Raw genomic sequence first — 14,782 nt, 5'->3', positions numbered from 1 at the left:
AGATAGGATTTTATTATTATTCTACAATTTTTCATAAAAAAAATAAAAACTAAGAAAAAAATTAAAAAAGAAAAAAAAATAGAAATGGAAACCATAGAGAGGTGTCACATCACTTATTTATGCCTAACTTTATATTATATATATTAAATTCGGTTTTTATAATTGATTTCGTTGAACAATTAAGGTTGCAGAAATATCACCTCAAAATTGTGGAAATATCACCTCAAAATCTAATAGCCTACAACTATCACTGATGGATTGAGTATGAAATTTGTTGCTATGCTTAAACTTAAAAGTTTAGATAATCACAAATAAGAAAGTAGTGTCGAGTACTTGAATTGTTGTAGCACCGGCAATACGTTTTCGATTTGGTATTGTTACTCCACAAAATTCTCCTCAAGGCCCAGGTACCAATGTCCAAGACAATCAATAAGGAGCTTATAGATCAAAGAGAACAAGAGTCCTCCAGCACCAGCCATTCAGCACGCATTCAGATAACAAACTTTGCTTTTCACAATTTAAATACAAAAAAGGTACTATAAAATCTCCATAGTGGACCTATTTCACCAAGGGGAGCCCTTTTAATTTAACTAAGCTGGTTGATATTATAACTCCATTCTATGCATAAGCACTGCTGTGTATCGACGATCAGCTTTTTAACGACAACTACGGAAGAGCAAACAGTGAAATTTTTCAGAAGGTGCACAGTCAAATACGTCTTTTCTCCAGCTATGAGAATGCAACAAAATGTTTTTAAAAAAATGGCTCCAGAGTAATACTACATTTTCGTTCCTCCACCATCCGACATGAGAGATGCAGCAGCTGCAGCTGCAGTAGGAACAACCCCTGTTGAGACACCCGGTTTTGACAAATGAAGGAGCCTGAAAACAACACAAACCATTTGTATGTTTTAACAGACGATATAAATAAGTAATAAAACTAGTTTCCCCGACTATATATACCAGGTACAACTAGCCAATTCTTATGGAGAACAAACCAATATAAAGGTGCTTACGGTGCAAGATATTCACAGAAGGATGATACAGAAGCAACAACGTCAGTGTAATTTTCAGATGAAGCTGGTGCTGTCACTTCAACCAGCTGTATGCCCGGTGTCACGGGCACTGCCTCATCAGTTGCGTGAAGTTTCAACATCTTGTTGATGGATGAAACTGTTACAGTTATCTGGGCACCTCTTTGGAAATGAAATGCAAAACCTACTCTCAACTGTTCATGGTCTAGCTTGTAGCCAAGTGCATAAAATAAGCGTAATGCGTTCTTGCTTACTTTGCTTTCAAGCATTGGTCTCACCAAGACTGAGATTTGTTCAGCACCAGCACCTCTCATTGGACCACCAACATGTCTAACAGTCCTATATTTAATCACATCAAAAACTTAGGTTTCATGTGTCCACAGAGCTACGGCAGTACGAACCAGATCTCTTACCATGTGGGTTCTGGCTGCTCAAGATCACATAAGAGCCGTATTTCTGATGATACTAAGCCTGAGAATGACAAGTAACAGCCCTCATGGTTACAATAACCCAAAGACAAAACGAGCAGGAAAGGGGAAAAGGGAAAATGTGAGAAGGCATAAAAGAATTTTTAGGCAAGATATGACATGTGACTGGAGTATATATATAGTTTATTAGAGTTTGGTCCATTGTATGCTAGCCAATTAGGTGAAATAGATAACAAGTGAATCCTCACTTTTGCTCATTTTCTGTTTAGGCAATGTTGCAAGACATGCTGGAACACAATTGGAGAGTATTTGGGCTGAAAACTCAAAGATCATGTGCTCATGCACCTCAAGGATAGGTGATGTAGAATTTTATTACAAATAACACTCAAAAATGCAACACTTACAGGTGAACCCCAAAAGAAAAATGCAGAATGGCCAAATGATACGAGAAACCCGATACAAGCATGCACCATTTAAAAGAAAAGGGAAGATCCAAATAAGTTCCACAATTCTCAACCTAGATGAGAATAAAAATCTTGAGTTGGAATATGCAGGGGCTAAATGATAGAAATAAAAGGAGGACTTTGATATTGTCTGCCTTCAGGAGACTAAAATCGAAAATTGGACCAGCTCTCTAGTTAGAGAGATTTGGGGCTGCAGTTGGATATCTTGGACTGAACATAAGGCTATTGGGAGCAAAGGGGGAATGTTAATTTTATGGGCCAAAAGACAGTGGCAATGTGTTGACACTCAATCTGGAGAATTCTCACTGACCTGCAGATTTGAGAGTCTAACTGAAGACTTCAAATGGGCCTTCACAGGGGTATATGGTCCTCATTCTAATCCAGAAAGGAAAGAGTTTTGGCATGAGTTATCAGCGGTCAGAGGACTATGGTCGGATCAGTGGGTAACTGGGGAGATTTCAATGTATGTAGGTATGAAAGTGAAAGACTCAACTGCTCCACAAGATCCAGGGCAATGTGTAATTTTCCAACTTATTGTGGAGTTGGGATTAATTGACCCCCCTCTAGAAGGAGGACAATATACTTGGTCAAGAGGAGAAAATCATTCTCAAGCATCAAGAATAGATCGATTTTTATTTTCTAACGCATGGAGTGATGCATTTAAAGATGTGAAGCAGCTAGCTTTGTCAAGGGTGATTTCAGATCACAAACCTATCATCCTGGAGTGTGGAGATTGGGAACCTTCACACTCCTATTTCAAATTTGAAAATATGTGGCTAAAAGCAGATGGTTTCATGGACATGATAAAAGAATGGTGGCAATCTTACTTCACTGGTTCCCCAGATTTTATTCTTTTACAGAAGCTCAGGTCCCTAAAGAAGGACATATCCGTTTGGAACAAAGAAGTGTATGGCAAGCTAGAAATCAGGAGGAGGAAAGCATTAGATGATCTGCAGCACCTTGATCAAGCTGCTGATCAAAGAGCTCAGTCAGCAGATGAAAAGGCAAAAGCTTTGACCTTAAAAATGGAACTGCATCAGATTGCCTTAGCTGAAGAGATTTCATGAGGGCAAAAATCCAGATGCACATGGCTCAAGGAGGGTGATAAAATCACAAAGTTTTTCCAGAAAATTGCCAACTCTCAAAGAAGACACAATTGCATTGATAGACTCTTAGTGGGGCAAAACATCATGGAGGACAAGGTCCAGATCAAGCAGAAAAATTTGGAATACTACCAGAAGCTTTACAAAGAAAGGGAACATTGGAGACCCACTGTAGATTTTGAAGGTGTGGCCTCTTTATCAGTAATTGAAAGTGAGAGTCTGGAAGCATCTTTTGAGGAAGTAGAAGTTCTGGCTGCTTTAAATTCATGTACCCCAGACCTTCATCAAAAAAAAAAAAAAAAATCATGTGCCCCAGACAAAGCACCAGGCCTGGATGGTTTCACTATGGCATTTTTTCAAAAGGCGTGGAGCTTCATCAAGGCAGATCTAATGGAGGCGCTCAATCATTTTCATCTCAATTGCAACATGGAGAGATCTTGTAATGCATCTTTCATAGCCTTCATCCCTCAAAAGAAAGGGGCAATAGAGCTAAGGGACTACAGAGTACAGACCCATTAGCCTAATTGGTAGTGTGTACAAGATTGTTGCAAAGACCATGGCCGAAAGATTGAAGAAGGTCATAGGGAAGCTGATTTCAAAGCAACAAAGTGCACTCCTCAAGGACAGACAGATAATAGATGCTTCTTTAATTGCTAATGAGGTTCTAGACTGGAGGCTTAAAAGTGGTGAAGCAGGACTATTGTGCAAATTAGATATTGAAAAAGCTTTTGATCAACTGAGCTGGAAATACCTCATTGACATCCTCAAAAAAAATGAACTTTGGTAACAGGTGGCTTAGGTGGATAAAATTTTGTATCTCAACTGTGAAATACTCGGTGCTAGTTAACAGGAGTCCTATAGGCTTCTTTTCCCCGGAGAAAGGCCTAAGACAAGGAGACCCCCTCTCTCCTTTCCTGTTCATTTTGGCTATGGAAGGCCTTACACAGATGCTGGGTAGGGCCAAGGAGCTACAATGGATTCAACATTTACAGGTGGGCAGAAATCCAGCTAGCTCAAACAATGTCTCACATCTGTTTTATGCAGATGATACCTTGATCTTTTGTGGTGCGGAAAAATCTCAAGTTATCAACCTCAACCTCTTGCTTCTGTTGTTCGAGGAATTGTCAGGTCTGCATATCAACATGATTAAAAGCATCATCTATCCTGTTAACGAGGTTCAAAACTTGGAAGAGTTAGCAGATGTTCTTTACTGCAAAACTAGCTCACTCCCGACTACCTACCTAGGTCTATTGCTGGGAGCCAAATTCAAATCCATTGAAATCTGGAATGGGGTGTTAGAAAGAGTGGAAAAAAGGCTTGCTACCTGGCAGATGCAATACCTTTCAATGGGAGGCAGATTGACTTTGATTAACAGTGTTCTAGACAGCATTCCGACATACATCATGTCTTTATTTCCTATGCCAAGCTCTATCCTAAAGCAGTTTGACAGGATTAGAAGGAAATTTCTTGGGGAGGGTAGCAGTGAAACCCACAAGTTCTCACTAGTCAAATAGCCAATAGTGACTCAGCCAAAATCTGCTGGAGGTCTAGGAATCAGGAACCTCATGTTGCATAACCAGATTCTATTGATGAAATGGTTGTGGAGGTATGGACAACCTGAAGCGGGTTACTGGAAAAAGATCATCATTGCCAAATATGGAGCCCTAAATCACTGGAGTCCAAAGAAGAGCACATGTCCACACGGTGTTGGGCCATGGAAACACATCAGCAGCTTGAGTTACTCGGACTCTTCGAAAGTGTTGCCGCACCCGTGTCGGATCCTCCAAAAATACAGTACTTTTGAAGGATCCGACAAGCACCCGACGACATTTTAGGCGAGTCCGAGTAACTTAGGCAGCTTCCATCAGGTCTTTTCCATAATATATCCATCAACGTTGGTAATGGACTTCATGTGAAGTTCTGGGAGGACAGGTGAATTAGAAATGAAGCTTTAAAGGATTGTTATCCTGGTTTGTACCGAATTGCTATCAATCGGAAGGCTACTATTGCAGAATACAGAGAGAATAATAACTGGAGGCCTACACTTAGAAGGAATCTCAATGACTGGGAGATAAACGACGTGATTGCTCTTCTAGCATCACTTGGGGAATTTACCACGGATGATCAAACACCTGACAGGATTTTATGGGGAGTTTCTAAACAAAGGAGATTCACCGTCAAAGAAAGCTATAATCTTTTGTGCTCTCAGAATGGTCTGTTAGAGGAATGGCCATGGAAACATGTTTGGAAGATCAAGATGCCTTTCAAAGTCTCCTGCTTCACATGGTGTGCCCTCAAGGAAGCTATTCGTACACAGGATAACCTTAGCAGAAGGAAAATAACTCTAGTTAATAGATGCTTTTTTTGCCACAAAAAGTACTGTCAACTACCTACTGCTACATTGTCCAGTCACTGCTGAGATCTAGAGCTTCTTTTTAGCCATTTTTGGGTTAGTATGGACTATGCTGCAGTCCAGAAAGGAAGCATATATCAGTTGGAATTATTGGAGAGTTGATAAAGCCATCAAAAAGGTCTGGAAGATGGTTCCTGCCGTCATTTTTTGGGTTGAATGAGAGAAACCGCAGGTGTTTTGATGGGATTTCAACTCCTCTTCATACTCTAAAAGCTAGATGTTTAATAGTTTTGTTCAGCTGGAGCTTTCACTCCCCTGTTAATAGCATTGACAATTACCTGGACTTTGTTAGCTCTAAGGTTCTTGCATAGTCTAACTTAGTTTCCTCTCCAAAAGCTTACTACCTTTTGTTTTTGTTCCCAAGCTTTTGGTTTTGTAAAATGGCACCATCCAGTTGCCTTTCTTAATGGAAACTTCTTACTTTATCAAAAAAAAAAAAAAAAAAAATCCAAATAGCTGAAAGGCAGTCAAAATTGTAGGACCCCACCTGTCTTACCTTTTCAAGCTAATCCCTTGAGACAACGGGCTCAAAAAAATCCCCGTAAATTGGAAATTGACAGCTAGCCCCAGACTTGCAATTGATCACTGTGCTAAGTTTCACTATTGTCCACCTCCCCTATTGGTATAATCTCACACTTCCTGAGGTTGATCTCGACTCCTAACACAACCTAGAAGGCTAGAATCATATCAAAATCTTGCTCAAGTATGTCAGTGAGAGACATCTGTGTCACAAAAAGTGAAACTATTATCCCCAAATACTAGATTAGTAAACTTGATTGTGCTTTGTTTCTACTTTGTTTCCCAATCACTGTAGTGAAACCCCTCAACAAACCTACCGCCAGAGCTGTCCAAATGGCTCTCTGTGCCTTCATTACCAAAACGAATAACATGGGAGATAATTGATCCCCCTGCCTCACACCCCTCGAGCTACCAAAGAAAGCATATGGGTTCCATTTACCAAAATAGAGAGTCTGACGGTAGTTATAAAAGATCTTATCCATCTCCTCCACCTATCTCCAAACATAGTAGTTGTATGTAATCGAGATAAACGCCTATGACTTAGAAGGTGATGTGAATTCAAGGTTTTATGATTTCTTAGTTATTAGTATAAGCGAGAGGAATACTGCTAGTTAAGAAGATCATGTAATCGACAGAGGCACTTAGAACTCAGAGATCAATATTGAATTGGAGGAGAATGGACACCATATCGTAATCATAAGTGAAGTCTAGATTTGACTCGTCCTGATTTTAAAAAAAAAAAGTTCTAGATTCAACTCGTTTAATCAACTTATTGATACTCTTTCACCATCATTTGTCTTAAAAATTCTTATTTTATTTTATTTGATTTTAGTCATAAAGACTCCACCAGCTTATCTGATTTCTCAAAACGTAATTAAGCAATACTAATAAGCATATTAGATACTCAATCCTTCTGGGATCGACATCTATTATACTACGTTTAACAAGAACGAGAATTGTTTCTATACTCCGGTGTTACACTCGTCCACATATCAAAGGATCACATGCGTATCATCGAAAATCACAAAACCATGATAGGCTCTTTTGTAGAAAACAAGGCACTCAACAAGTTAATGAGCAAAAACGATGTGGTCTCAACTAATACATCAGATGTACTGAAAGCAAAGTATACTTAAACCTAATTTCATGCAATAACTGACATGCAGCACCGCAATACAACTAGAATAAGATGGAGCACAAAAAAAGTAAAAACCAACTAATATCAAAACTCTAAGGTAAGAAATTGCCTCAATCACATTTGTACATACATGACCATTGGGTTAGTGGTTCCTAGTTCCATAATAGTTCACAAAGAAAACTCGCTTACCTAGGTTTGGAACACTCTTAAGGCACAGTTCATGGATCCTTAAGCTTTGTCTATGAACACCACAAAGCCCTTGAAGCAGAATTTCTAAGGCTTCAACATGCTGCATGTATGATTAGCACTGTCAAAATCTTTTCAATAATCAATTGCCAAAAACTGTTTCATTAAATGCCACAAGTTTGCAGGACCAGTTGTGCAAGTAGTATACCTTCCTAATTATTATAGAAGAAAAAACGATAGATCTAAAACCAGTGCCAGTGATTATGCAGTGCAAGTAACAGCTTTATGCTAACCAAATGAACAAGTTAAATTTTACGCTTCTTCGGACCTTGTGGTCCGGCCCTTCCCCGGACCCCGCACATAGCGTGAGCTTAGTGCACCGGGCTGCCCTTCTTCTTCCCATAAATTAATCTCTATTGAAACATAATCAAGAATGAAATGTTTAGCTAGTAAGCTAAAACCTTGAATTTTCTATTTAGCTTGTAAATAACGAAAGGGGGGACATTTCGATATCTGTATGTATTGCTTAGTGCTTCTGAAATACTATTATTTGTCCCATCTCAAACAAGAGATCAAAGCAAGGCTCGACAGAACAGAAGTATTATAGTACATCATCTTTCCCTATAATGGAACTTTCATGCTAGAAAAGAACTAGCATGAAAGTCAGGCCATGTGTCTCTGTCTCAAGGCCATAGATATAGTCAAAGCACCCAAGGTAAGTTGACCAAATCCGGTTGATCCCACACCCCACACCCATGTCGTGCCGACATAGGTGCGGCAAGGATTTTGAAGATTCCAAGTAACATAGGGAAATGCTAAATTAGACAACAATTCTTAGGAAGGAGTTATGTTGACCGACTTAATAGCTACTGTGCTTCGATCCCAAGCAAGTTGTTACTTCACTACTGAAAAAAAAAAAAAAAAAAAAAAAAAAAAAAAAAACCTACTATGCTTCGATCCCAAGCAAGTTGGGGTTGGCTATATGCATATTCACTACTGAGATCTACTAAAAATTTCCTTTGTTGAATTTGATAAAACTCAACTAACTTTTCATTGGGAATGTAAATTTCCATCTCTAATTTAAAGCACAAACCAGGAACTTACTTGAGTCTCAACAATTCCTTGAACCACACACTCCATTACCACTTCGATTATTCTAACCCACGTCCAAAGAGCTCTTTAGAACATACCTGTGAACCAGAAGAAATTAAGTGCATTGCTTTTAAGATAGAAAGAACAATTTTTCTACCAATCACAAGCCAAGAGTTAGGGAAAGTGAAATCAAAATCCTGCACCTACAATCTAAAATATAGCACAGACAGCATATCAGTTAGGGGTAGTTTGGTAGGATGTATTAGAGAAAATAATACATGTATTAGCTTTGGTATTATTAATCCCTTCTTTGGTAGCGTTTTTACCCATGTATAACTAATAAAAGTATTAGTTATACACAGTGGTGGGGCTAGAATTTTTATTGGGGCTCAAAATATAAAGAAGTAAACACACGGAAAAATTAAGGAGGTTCAATACCTACTATATATACATAAAAAATAATTTTAACCTTATATATAAAATATAATTTTTCACCCAAGGGGTTCGGAACCCCTGACCCCTTACTGGCTCTGCCCCTGGTTATATACCCTATTCGGTACTATTCTTATACATAGCAAACCTATGTATAACAAATACCAATACTATTCCAATTCAAATACACTCTATTCATTTAATGCAACAAACCAAACAATCGATAAAAAATAATCCCAAACACAACTCATCCCAGCATTACTAATATACCTTATTCAGTATTATTCATATACACCCTACCAAACAACCCCTTATGTAGATTAAATTGGGTCAACCAAATAGCAATTTGGCAAATGCTCTAAAAACTTGATTTTCCAGCTAAAAATAAAGGTTAAAAAAAATGCAAACTTTACCGGTAAAAATCACAAAGAAATACCAAAATCAATGGAAGAAAAGGTGATTAGGGTTTTAGATAGAAAGAAAAGAGTTTAAGTGTATACCCAAGTAAGTATATGCACATATATATATGAAATAAATAAAAATTGAAGTGCAAAATAAATGGGACAAGCAATTTGGAAAACCAAGGAATTGAAATATACGGTAAAAAAGAGATGGAGAGCGTACAATCAGAGGCTAAAGCAAAGCTTATTTGAGAAAATAGAGAGCATTCTTCGAGGGGCTAACTGAAAGAGGATTCGAAGGGGAAGAATATTACAGTAGCAATTATCATTAGTGGTTTTCCAAGTGATTTATATTCTCTAAAATAATAATCTAAAGGCCGCAAAGTTTAAAAAATTAATACAATCATGCCTCTCTATATCATATCACTTTATAACAGTTAAATTTTTCAAAACTATCTTTTATGTTATATTTTACATCTTTATTATAGCATTTACCTGCAATAGCAACATCAAACTTTATAACAGTATATTTTTTGTAAAATTAACCTTAATATAATAACTATTTTTTTATAATATAATAATTAATCATCTTTATAAAAATAGAAAATGCATGATTACCATAAATAAGTGTAATGATTTTGGCCAAATATCTAATTTAATACTTTAATACACTATATTTATGACATATTATTACATATGAATACATATTTGTAATCTAAAAGTATCATTGTCTTCTATTTTTATTTATAAATTATAAATAATTTTCAGAAAGCAAAACAAGTGTTATAACACCACTAAAAGGTTGAAATCTATGAAACAAGCTAAAATTATATATAAAAAAAAATCCATCAATCTTGAAAGAATTTAATTTTCCAGTTAAAATATGTTCCTTAGAGCTTAAAACTTTATACATTCAGTTATAAATTTATTGAAATTGTATTAACTTTGTTTAATGTTTACTTAGTGAAGTATCCATATCTTTGAAATTTAAAACTTAAATAATTCCGTTAGTTTTTATAACTTTAAAAAATAAAATAAAAAATTAGATTTTATGCATCTTTTTGTCTAGAACACCCAACTATTATTTAAATATCAAATGTTGTTATAGGTGTATGACAACCATTCTCTATAACAACAACAAAATTTCGAATCCAACGGTGTTGTATGGAGAGGTTTGACTGTATTGTGTCTCAAACTCTGATTTTGTTTCCTTTTATTATATTTGTTTTTTTATTTCGAGACAGGGTGCGTTTCAAACTTTTGTATTTATTTTCGATCTTAGGTGCTCTTAGCTTGTATTACCAGGTTTGGGTTGTACTTACGATCTTCCACACTTATGTTTATTGAGACATTTTAATGACTTTACAACTGTATCATATGTTTATCTATGGAGTTGGGGTGTAGGTTCCATCACGACTTAAGGAATTTTGGACTGTGACAATATGTAATATTGATTACAATCATTTTTATGTTATACATAAAGTTTATATGAGTAAATGTGTATTTAATATTATGATTGTATCGCTTCTGAAATTTTTCAAGTTCTAGTATATTTTATGTATTAAACATATAAAAAATAAAATTTTGTGTGTCAAGAAATACTACGAACCAATACAAGTATTTTATGGACATGATATGAAGTGTATATCGATGTCTAGGAACAAGTCGCATGAGAGAAAGATCACAAAAAAAACAAAAAACAAAAAAGGAACGGAAATTTCAAAAAATAAAATAAAATTAAGTTTCAAGCCTATCGGCGCTAGGTTGAGCTATTTGCAACCATTGTGTCAGGAAAAGAAAGGGAAATCGGTCACACCACTTTTAAGCCCCGTCTTAAAAAAAAAAAAAGTTCAAAGAGATTTTCCATTTGAATAGAGATTATTATTTAACAGGAGTTGCTGCGTGGAATTGCGTTTTGCTGATCCAAGTCACCTTCTATTAGAATACTTAATCAAATTTGACTTAATAATTATTGAGTGGCGAAAACAAGAAGATCAAGTAAGAAATTCTATGATTAACATTAAAATTACAACACTAAATGTCTCTATCTATGATCAATATTCTCTTCCAATTACTATACTAATAAACAAGATAATATATAATAATGAATATTGTTTATGAACAACATTTTACTAGAAAGGGAAGCAAGAATTTGTGTTACATTATTTTTTCCCTAAGTGAAAGGGCGTTAAATTGCCTTTCTAGTATGAATATATATGGCGGATGTAATAGTGTGTCGTGCTTGTGAATGATTGAGTTCTTTATTTACTTTGTATGAGAGTGTATCAATTGTGAGTGAAGAAATGGATTGCGCTCCTCTAATTGTGTATCCATTAACGAATCAAATTAGAGAGAGATGAGTATTTATAAAATTGGTTAAAAAATTATCGGAAAGAATTTTGTAGAGTGAAATTGTGCTGGTGCGTGAATTGTGGGTGCGTGAATAGGAATAAGCATGGAAAAAATGGACAAATGTGTTAAATAAAAAGTCAATCTCTTTTTCTACTTCACAAGGAAACAATTCACATGATTATGTGTGTCATTTTATTGTTTTCAGTTAATTTTTACTTGCTTATGCTTGATTCAAGGACAAAAGGGGTGAGACTTTGTACTCATTCCGATAATGGATTTTTGTATTCTTTTTTTATTTTATTTTTCAAATATATGGATATTGAGACTTTGTGAGCTTCTAAAGTAATTATGAGTCATGATAACTCAGTTCTACTCTTTTCTATTATCTCTTTTCTATTAGAAAGAAGGTTGCAGTTATTAGGAGATCATATAATTTGTGTTTCTCTTAGTTTCTGGTACCAAGAGTAGTTTTAATATTCTCTCTCAAATCTGGGTTCTATAAATAAGGGTTGGGCTGATATGTTTACAGATTGAAAAAAGATCTCCACTTTGTCAATCTATTGGTTGAAATAGCTAGGCGTAACCCAGAAGATAAAATATGTTATCATGTATATTTGTTTGATCCATTCAATGAATACTGATTAATTGTTCATTGTTTTCTTCCGTAAAGGCATATTAAATTTATTAACTGCTACCCAATTTCGTCGTCATTAGTTAGAAGTCATTAAAAATAATGTCACTAGAATAAGGCCAAATACATATGCATCCCCTTAAAGTTGTCATTACTTTTCTATATTTTGGCATCTTAACTAGAACTTGTTCCTATTAAAAACTTAAATTAAATTCAAAATGTGTCAATTGAGCACCTTATCAGTAACAACCTTTAAAATTAAGTACGTGTGATTCACACGGTGGATGTGGATAAAAATTGGATAAATTAAGACATGTGGACCCATATTATATTATTAAAAAAATTTGAATAAAATATAAAGAAAGAAAAATCTAGTTTCACATAACCACCCCCTCCCTCCCCCCTCCCCCCCGCCACACCCCAAGTATTATCTCCTTCCTGGTTCCCATCCCCACTAATCAGCTTCTTCATGAGACTCTGTAGTGTCCAGACCTTTTTTTAACCCGCCGGCAATTCCTTCGCAATTTTCTGGTGCATTGGGTCCATACAAAAAATTAAGTGCAGTTGGATCTAATTATTGATGCTTTTCTTTTGTTTTGCCTGAAAATTTGGAATATGGGGCAGTCGATGATTTTAATGGCTTTGTTGAGTTTTGTATTTTGTGATTTTAGCTCCTCCTTAAAAAGGAGAATTGAGAAATCTTGCTAAATCACAATCGTAAACACAAAAATGGGTACTGCAAAGGTTATAATTTTCATAGCAAACATTCAAGCACTTTGTATACGGTAAAAATCGAATCAACTTGTGTCCGGGCTGAACCGGGATAAAAGTTAAAGCAATCCGATATGAAATCAAGGGAGAGTAAGGTCGTAGCCACCGCTAGGGACGAAAACCGAGGGGTCATGAGTATATTCGACTCTGCATCAACACCAAGGGTATTCTAATGAGCACGGAAAACCCGAGCCTAAAGAGCATATTCGATATAGGTTCGGATAATAAGTTATGGGGCAAGCCACGTGTCATCTGACCATTCCGCCACTTGCGCTGACTACAGTATGGGTATCAGACCGTACGGACGCAATCTTAACAATTTTAGGGTTTTTCTAGAAAGGCTTTTCTTACATTGTACTAGGGCTCATTTGATGTTAGCTATACATAGAGGGCTACCCCTTCCTTTTTAGGTTAGCTTTTCACTATTCTACACATTGTAATCAGTAAAGTGGCAGAAGAATTTTCTCAAGTGTTTTGGCTCGGTTAAAGGGAGCATCGTACATACCGGACCAGTTCGCAGAATTTGTCAACTTGTCTTCTTTAGTTTCCATTACTGTTATTTACTAATATATCACTACTTATTCGTTACTATCTTATATTATAGATAAATCTAACCACATGTCCTATCAACCACTTACAAGAGAATGCCGCCCTTCCGGCCACAGATCCTTTGAATAGCAATAACTCAATTACTTTGCCTCGGGCGCAAACCTAGAAAACACCAGACATACCTGATGAGATTAACTTACATTTGATATTTAAAATACTGCAGGAACAAGCGATTGATATAGCTCAGCTCCAGAGCAAAGATAACAAAGCAGCATCGGTGAAGCCAAATCGAACTATCTAACCAAGGCGAGAGAAGGCACGTATAGTCGAAAGCGACGGATCCGGGGCTAGTTCATCTACCGAGGTTTTGAAAATGCTCGAAACTTTGGCAAAGCGGGTCGATTCCACGGAGAAAAGGGTGGAAACAGAAAACTCTCGGGTGGATCAGATCCCGGGAGCACCCCTGATCTTGAAGGGACTAGATTTAAAGAGATACATTCAAAGGCCTTTCCCTCCGAGTGCGGCCCCTAAATTGATCCTGAAGAGGTTCAAGATGCCGGATATTCCAAAATATGACAGGACGATGGACCCACAAGAGCACGTGACCTCGTACACTTGCGCAATAAAAGGAAACGATGTCAAGGAGGATGACATAGAGTCGGTATTGCTGAAAAAATTTGGTGAAACATTATCCAAAGGGGCATTGACTTGGTACGACCATTTGCCCGAGCATTTTATCACTTCTTTTGAGATGTTCGCGGATGGGTTTATCAAAGCCCATGCCGGGGCCAAGAACTTATAGGCAAGAAAGGCGGATATTTTTAGAATCACCTAAAGAGATAATGAGCTGCTACGAGAATTCGTGAGTCGGTTCCAAAGGGAACAGATGGAACTTCCCCCGGTCCCAGAAGAGTGGGCGGCCCAAGCTTTCACTAAGGGGCTCAAACCTCGAAGCTCAACTGCCTCGTTTAAATTAAAGGAGAATTTATTGGAGTACGAGGCAGTAACTTGGGCCGATGTCCATAAGAGGTATGAGTGGAAGATTCGGGTAGAGGATGATCAACTTGAACTCCCCCCCGATCCAATAAATGGAAGTAAGAACTCTGAGAGCTAGGGGAAGAATTATGAATCAGGGACAAGGCCATCGAGGGAAAGGTATCGACCATACTCTCAACCGAAGAAATCCAGCTTTAGGTCGGATAGAGGAAGAAGCGGCCCTAGCCATCTCTCGAGTAGAGGGGATAAGCTAGATGATCATGGGTCAAATAGC

At 36.9% G+C, this 14,782-nt stretch overlaps 1 protein-coding gene across 1 annotated transcript; it reads right to left on the bottom strand.

Annotated features, from left to right (window-relative positions):
- Positions 1–416: 416 nt before the first annotated feature.
- Positions 417–9,587, bottom strand: LOC132617359 (mediator of RNA polymerase II transcription subunit 18). The gene is made up of 6 exons (XM_060332347.1): positions 9,433–9,587; positions 8,389–8,474; positions 7,288–7,387; positions 1,447–1,504; positions 1,016–1,372; positions 417–881 (listed from the first exon to the last, which is right to left on the bottom strand). Exons 2-6 carry the CDS (start codon positions 8,422–8,424, stop codon positions 779–781), a joined length of 654 nt encoding a protein of 217 aa, XP_060188330.1. The 5' UTR covers positions 8,425–8,474; positions 9,433–9,587; the 3' UTR covers positions 417–778.
- Between the last annotated feature and the right edge of the window lie 5,195 nt (positions 9,588–14,782).

Source organism: Lycium barbarum, chromosome 11 (assembly GCF_019175385.1).
Source record: "Lycium barbarum isolate Lr01 chromosome 11, ASM1917538v2, whole genome shotgun sequence".
NCBI classification, from domain to species: Eukaryota; Viridiplantae; Streptophyta; class Magnoliopsida; order Solanales; family Solanaceae; genus Lycium; species Lycium barbarum.
The sequence above is the reverse complement of the archived record's forward strand: the minus strand, read 5'-3'. Positions and strand labels throughout refer to the sequence as shown.

Excerpts from the sequence above, each read along its gene's own strand:
- LOC132617359 (XM_060332347.1), bottom strand. The coding sequence starts at position 8,424 with ATGGAGTGTGTGGTTCAAGGAATTGTTGAGACTCAA. Across the intron at positions 7,388-8,388 it reads AAGGAATTGTTGAGACTCAA|CATGTTGAAGCCTTAGAAAT; the intron begins GTAAGTTCCTGG and ends TCATACATGCAG. Across the intron at positions 1,505-7,287 it reads TAAGAGTGTTCCAAACCTAG|GCTTAGTATCATCAGAAATA; the intron begins GTAAGCGAGTTT and ends TGTCATTCTCAG.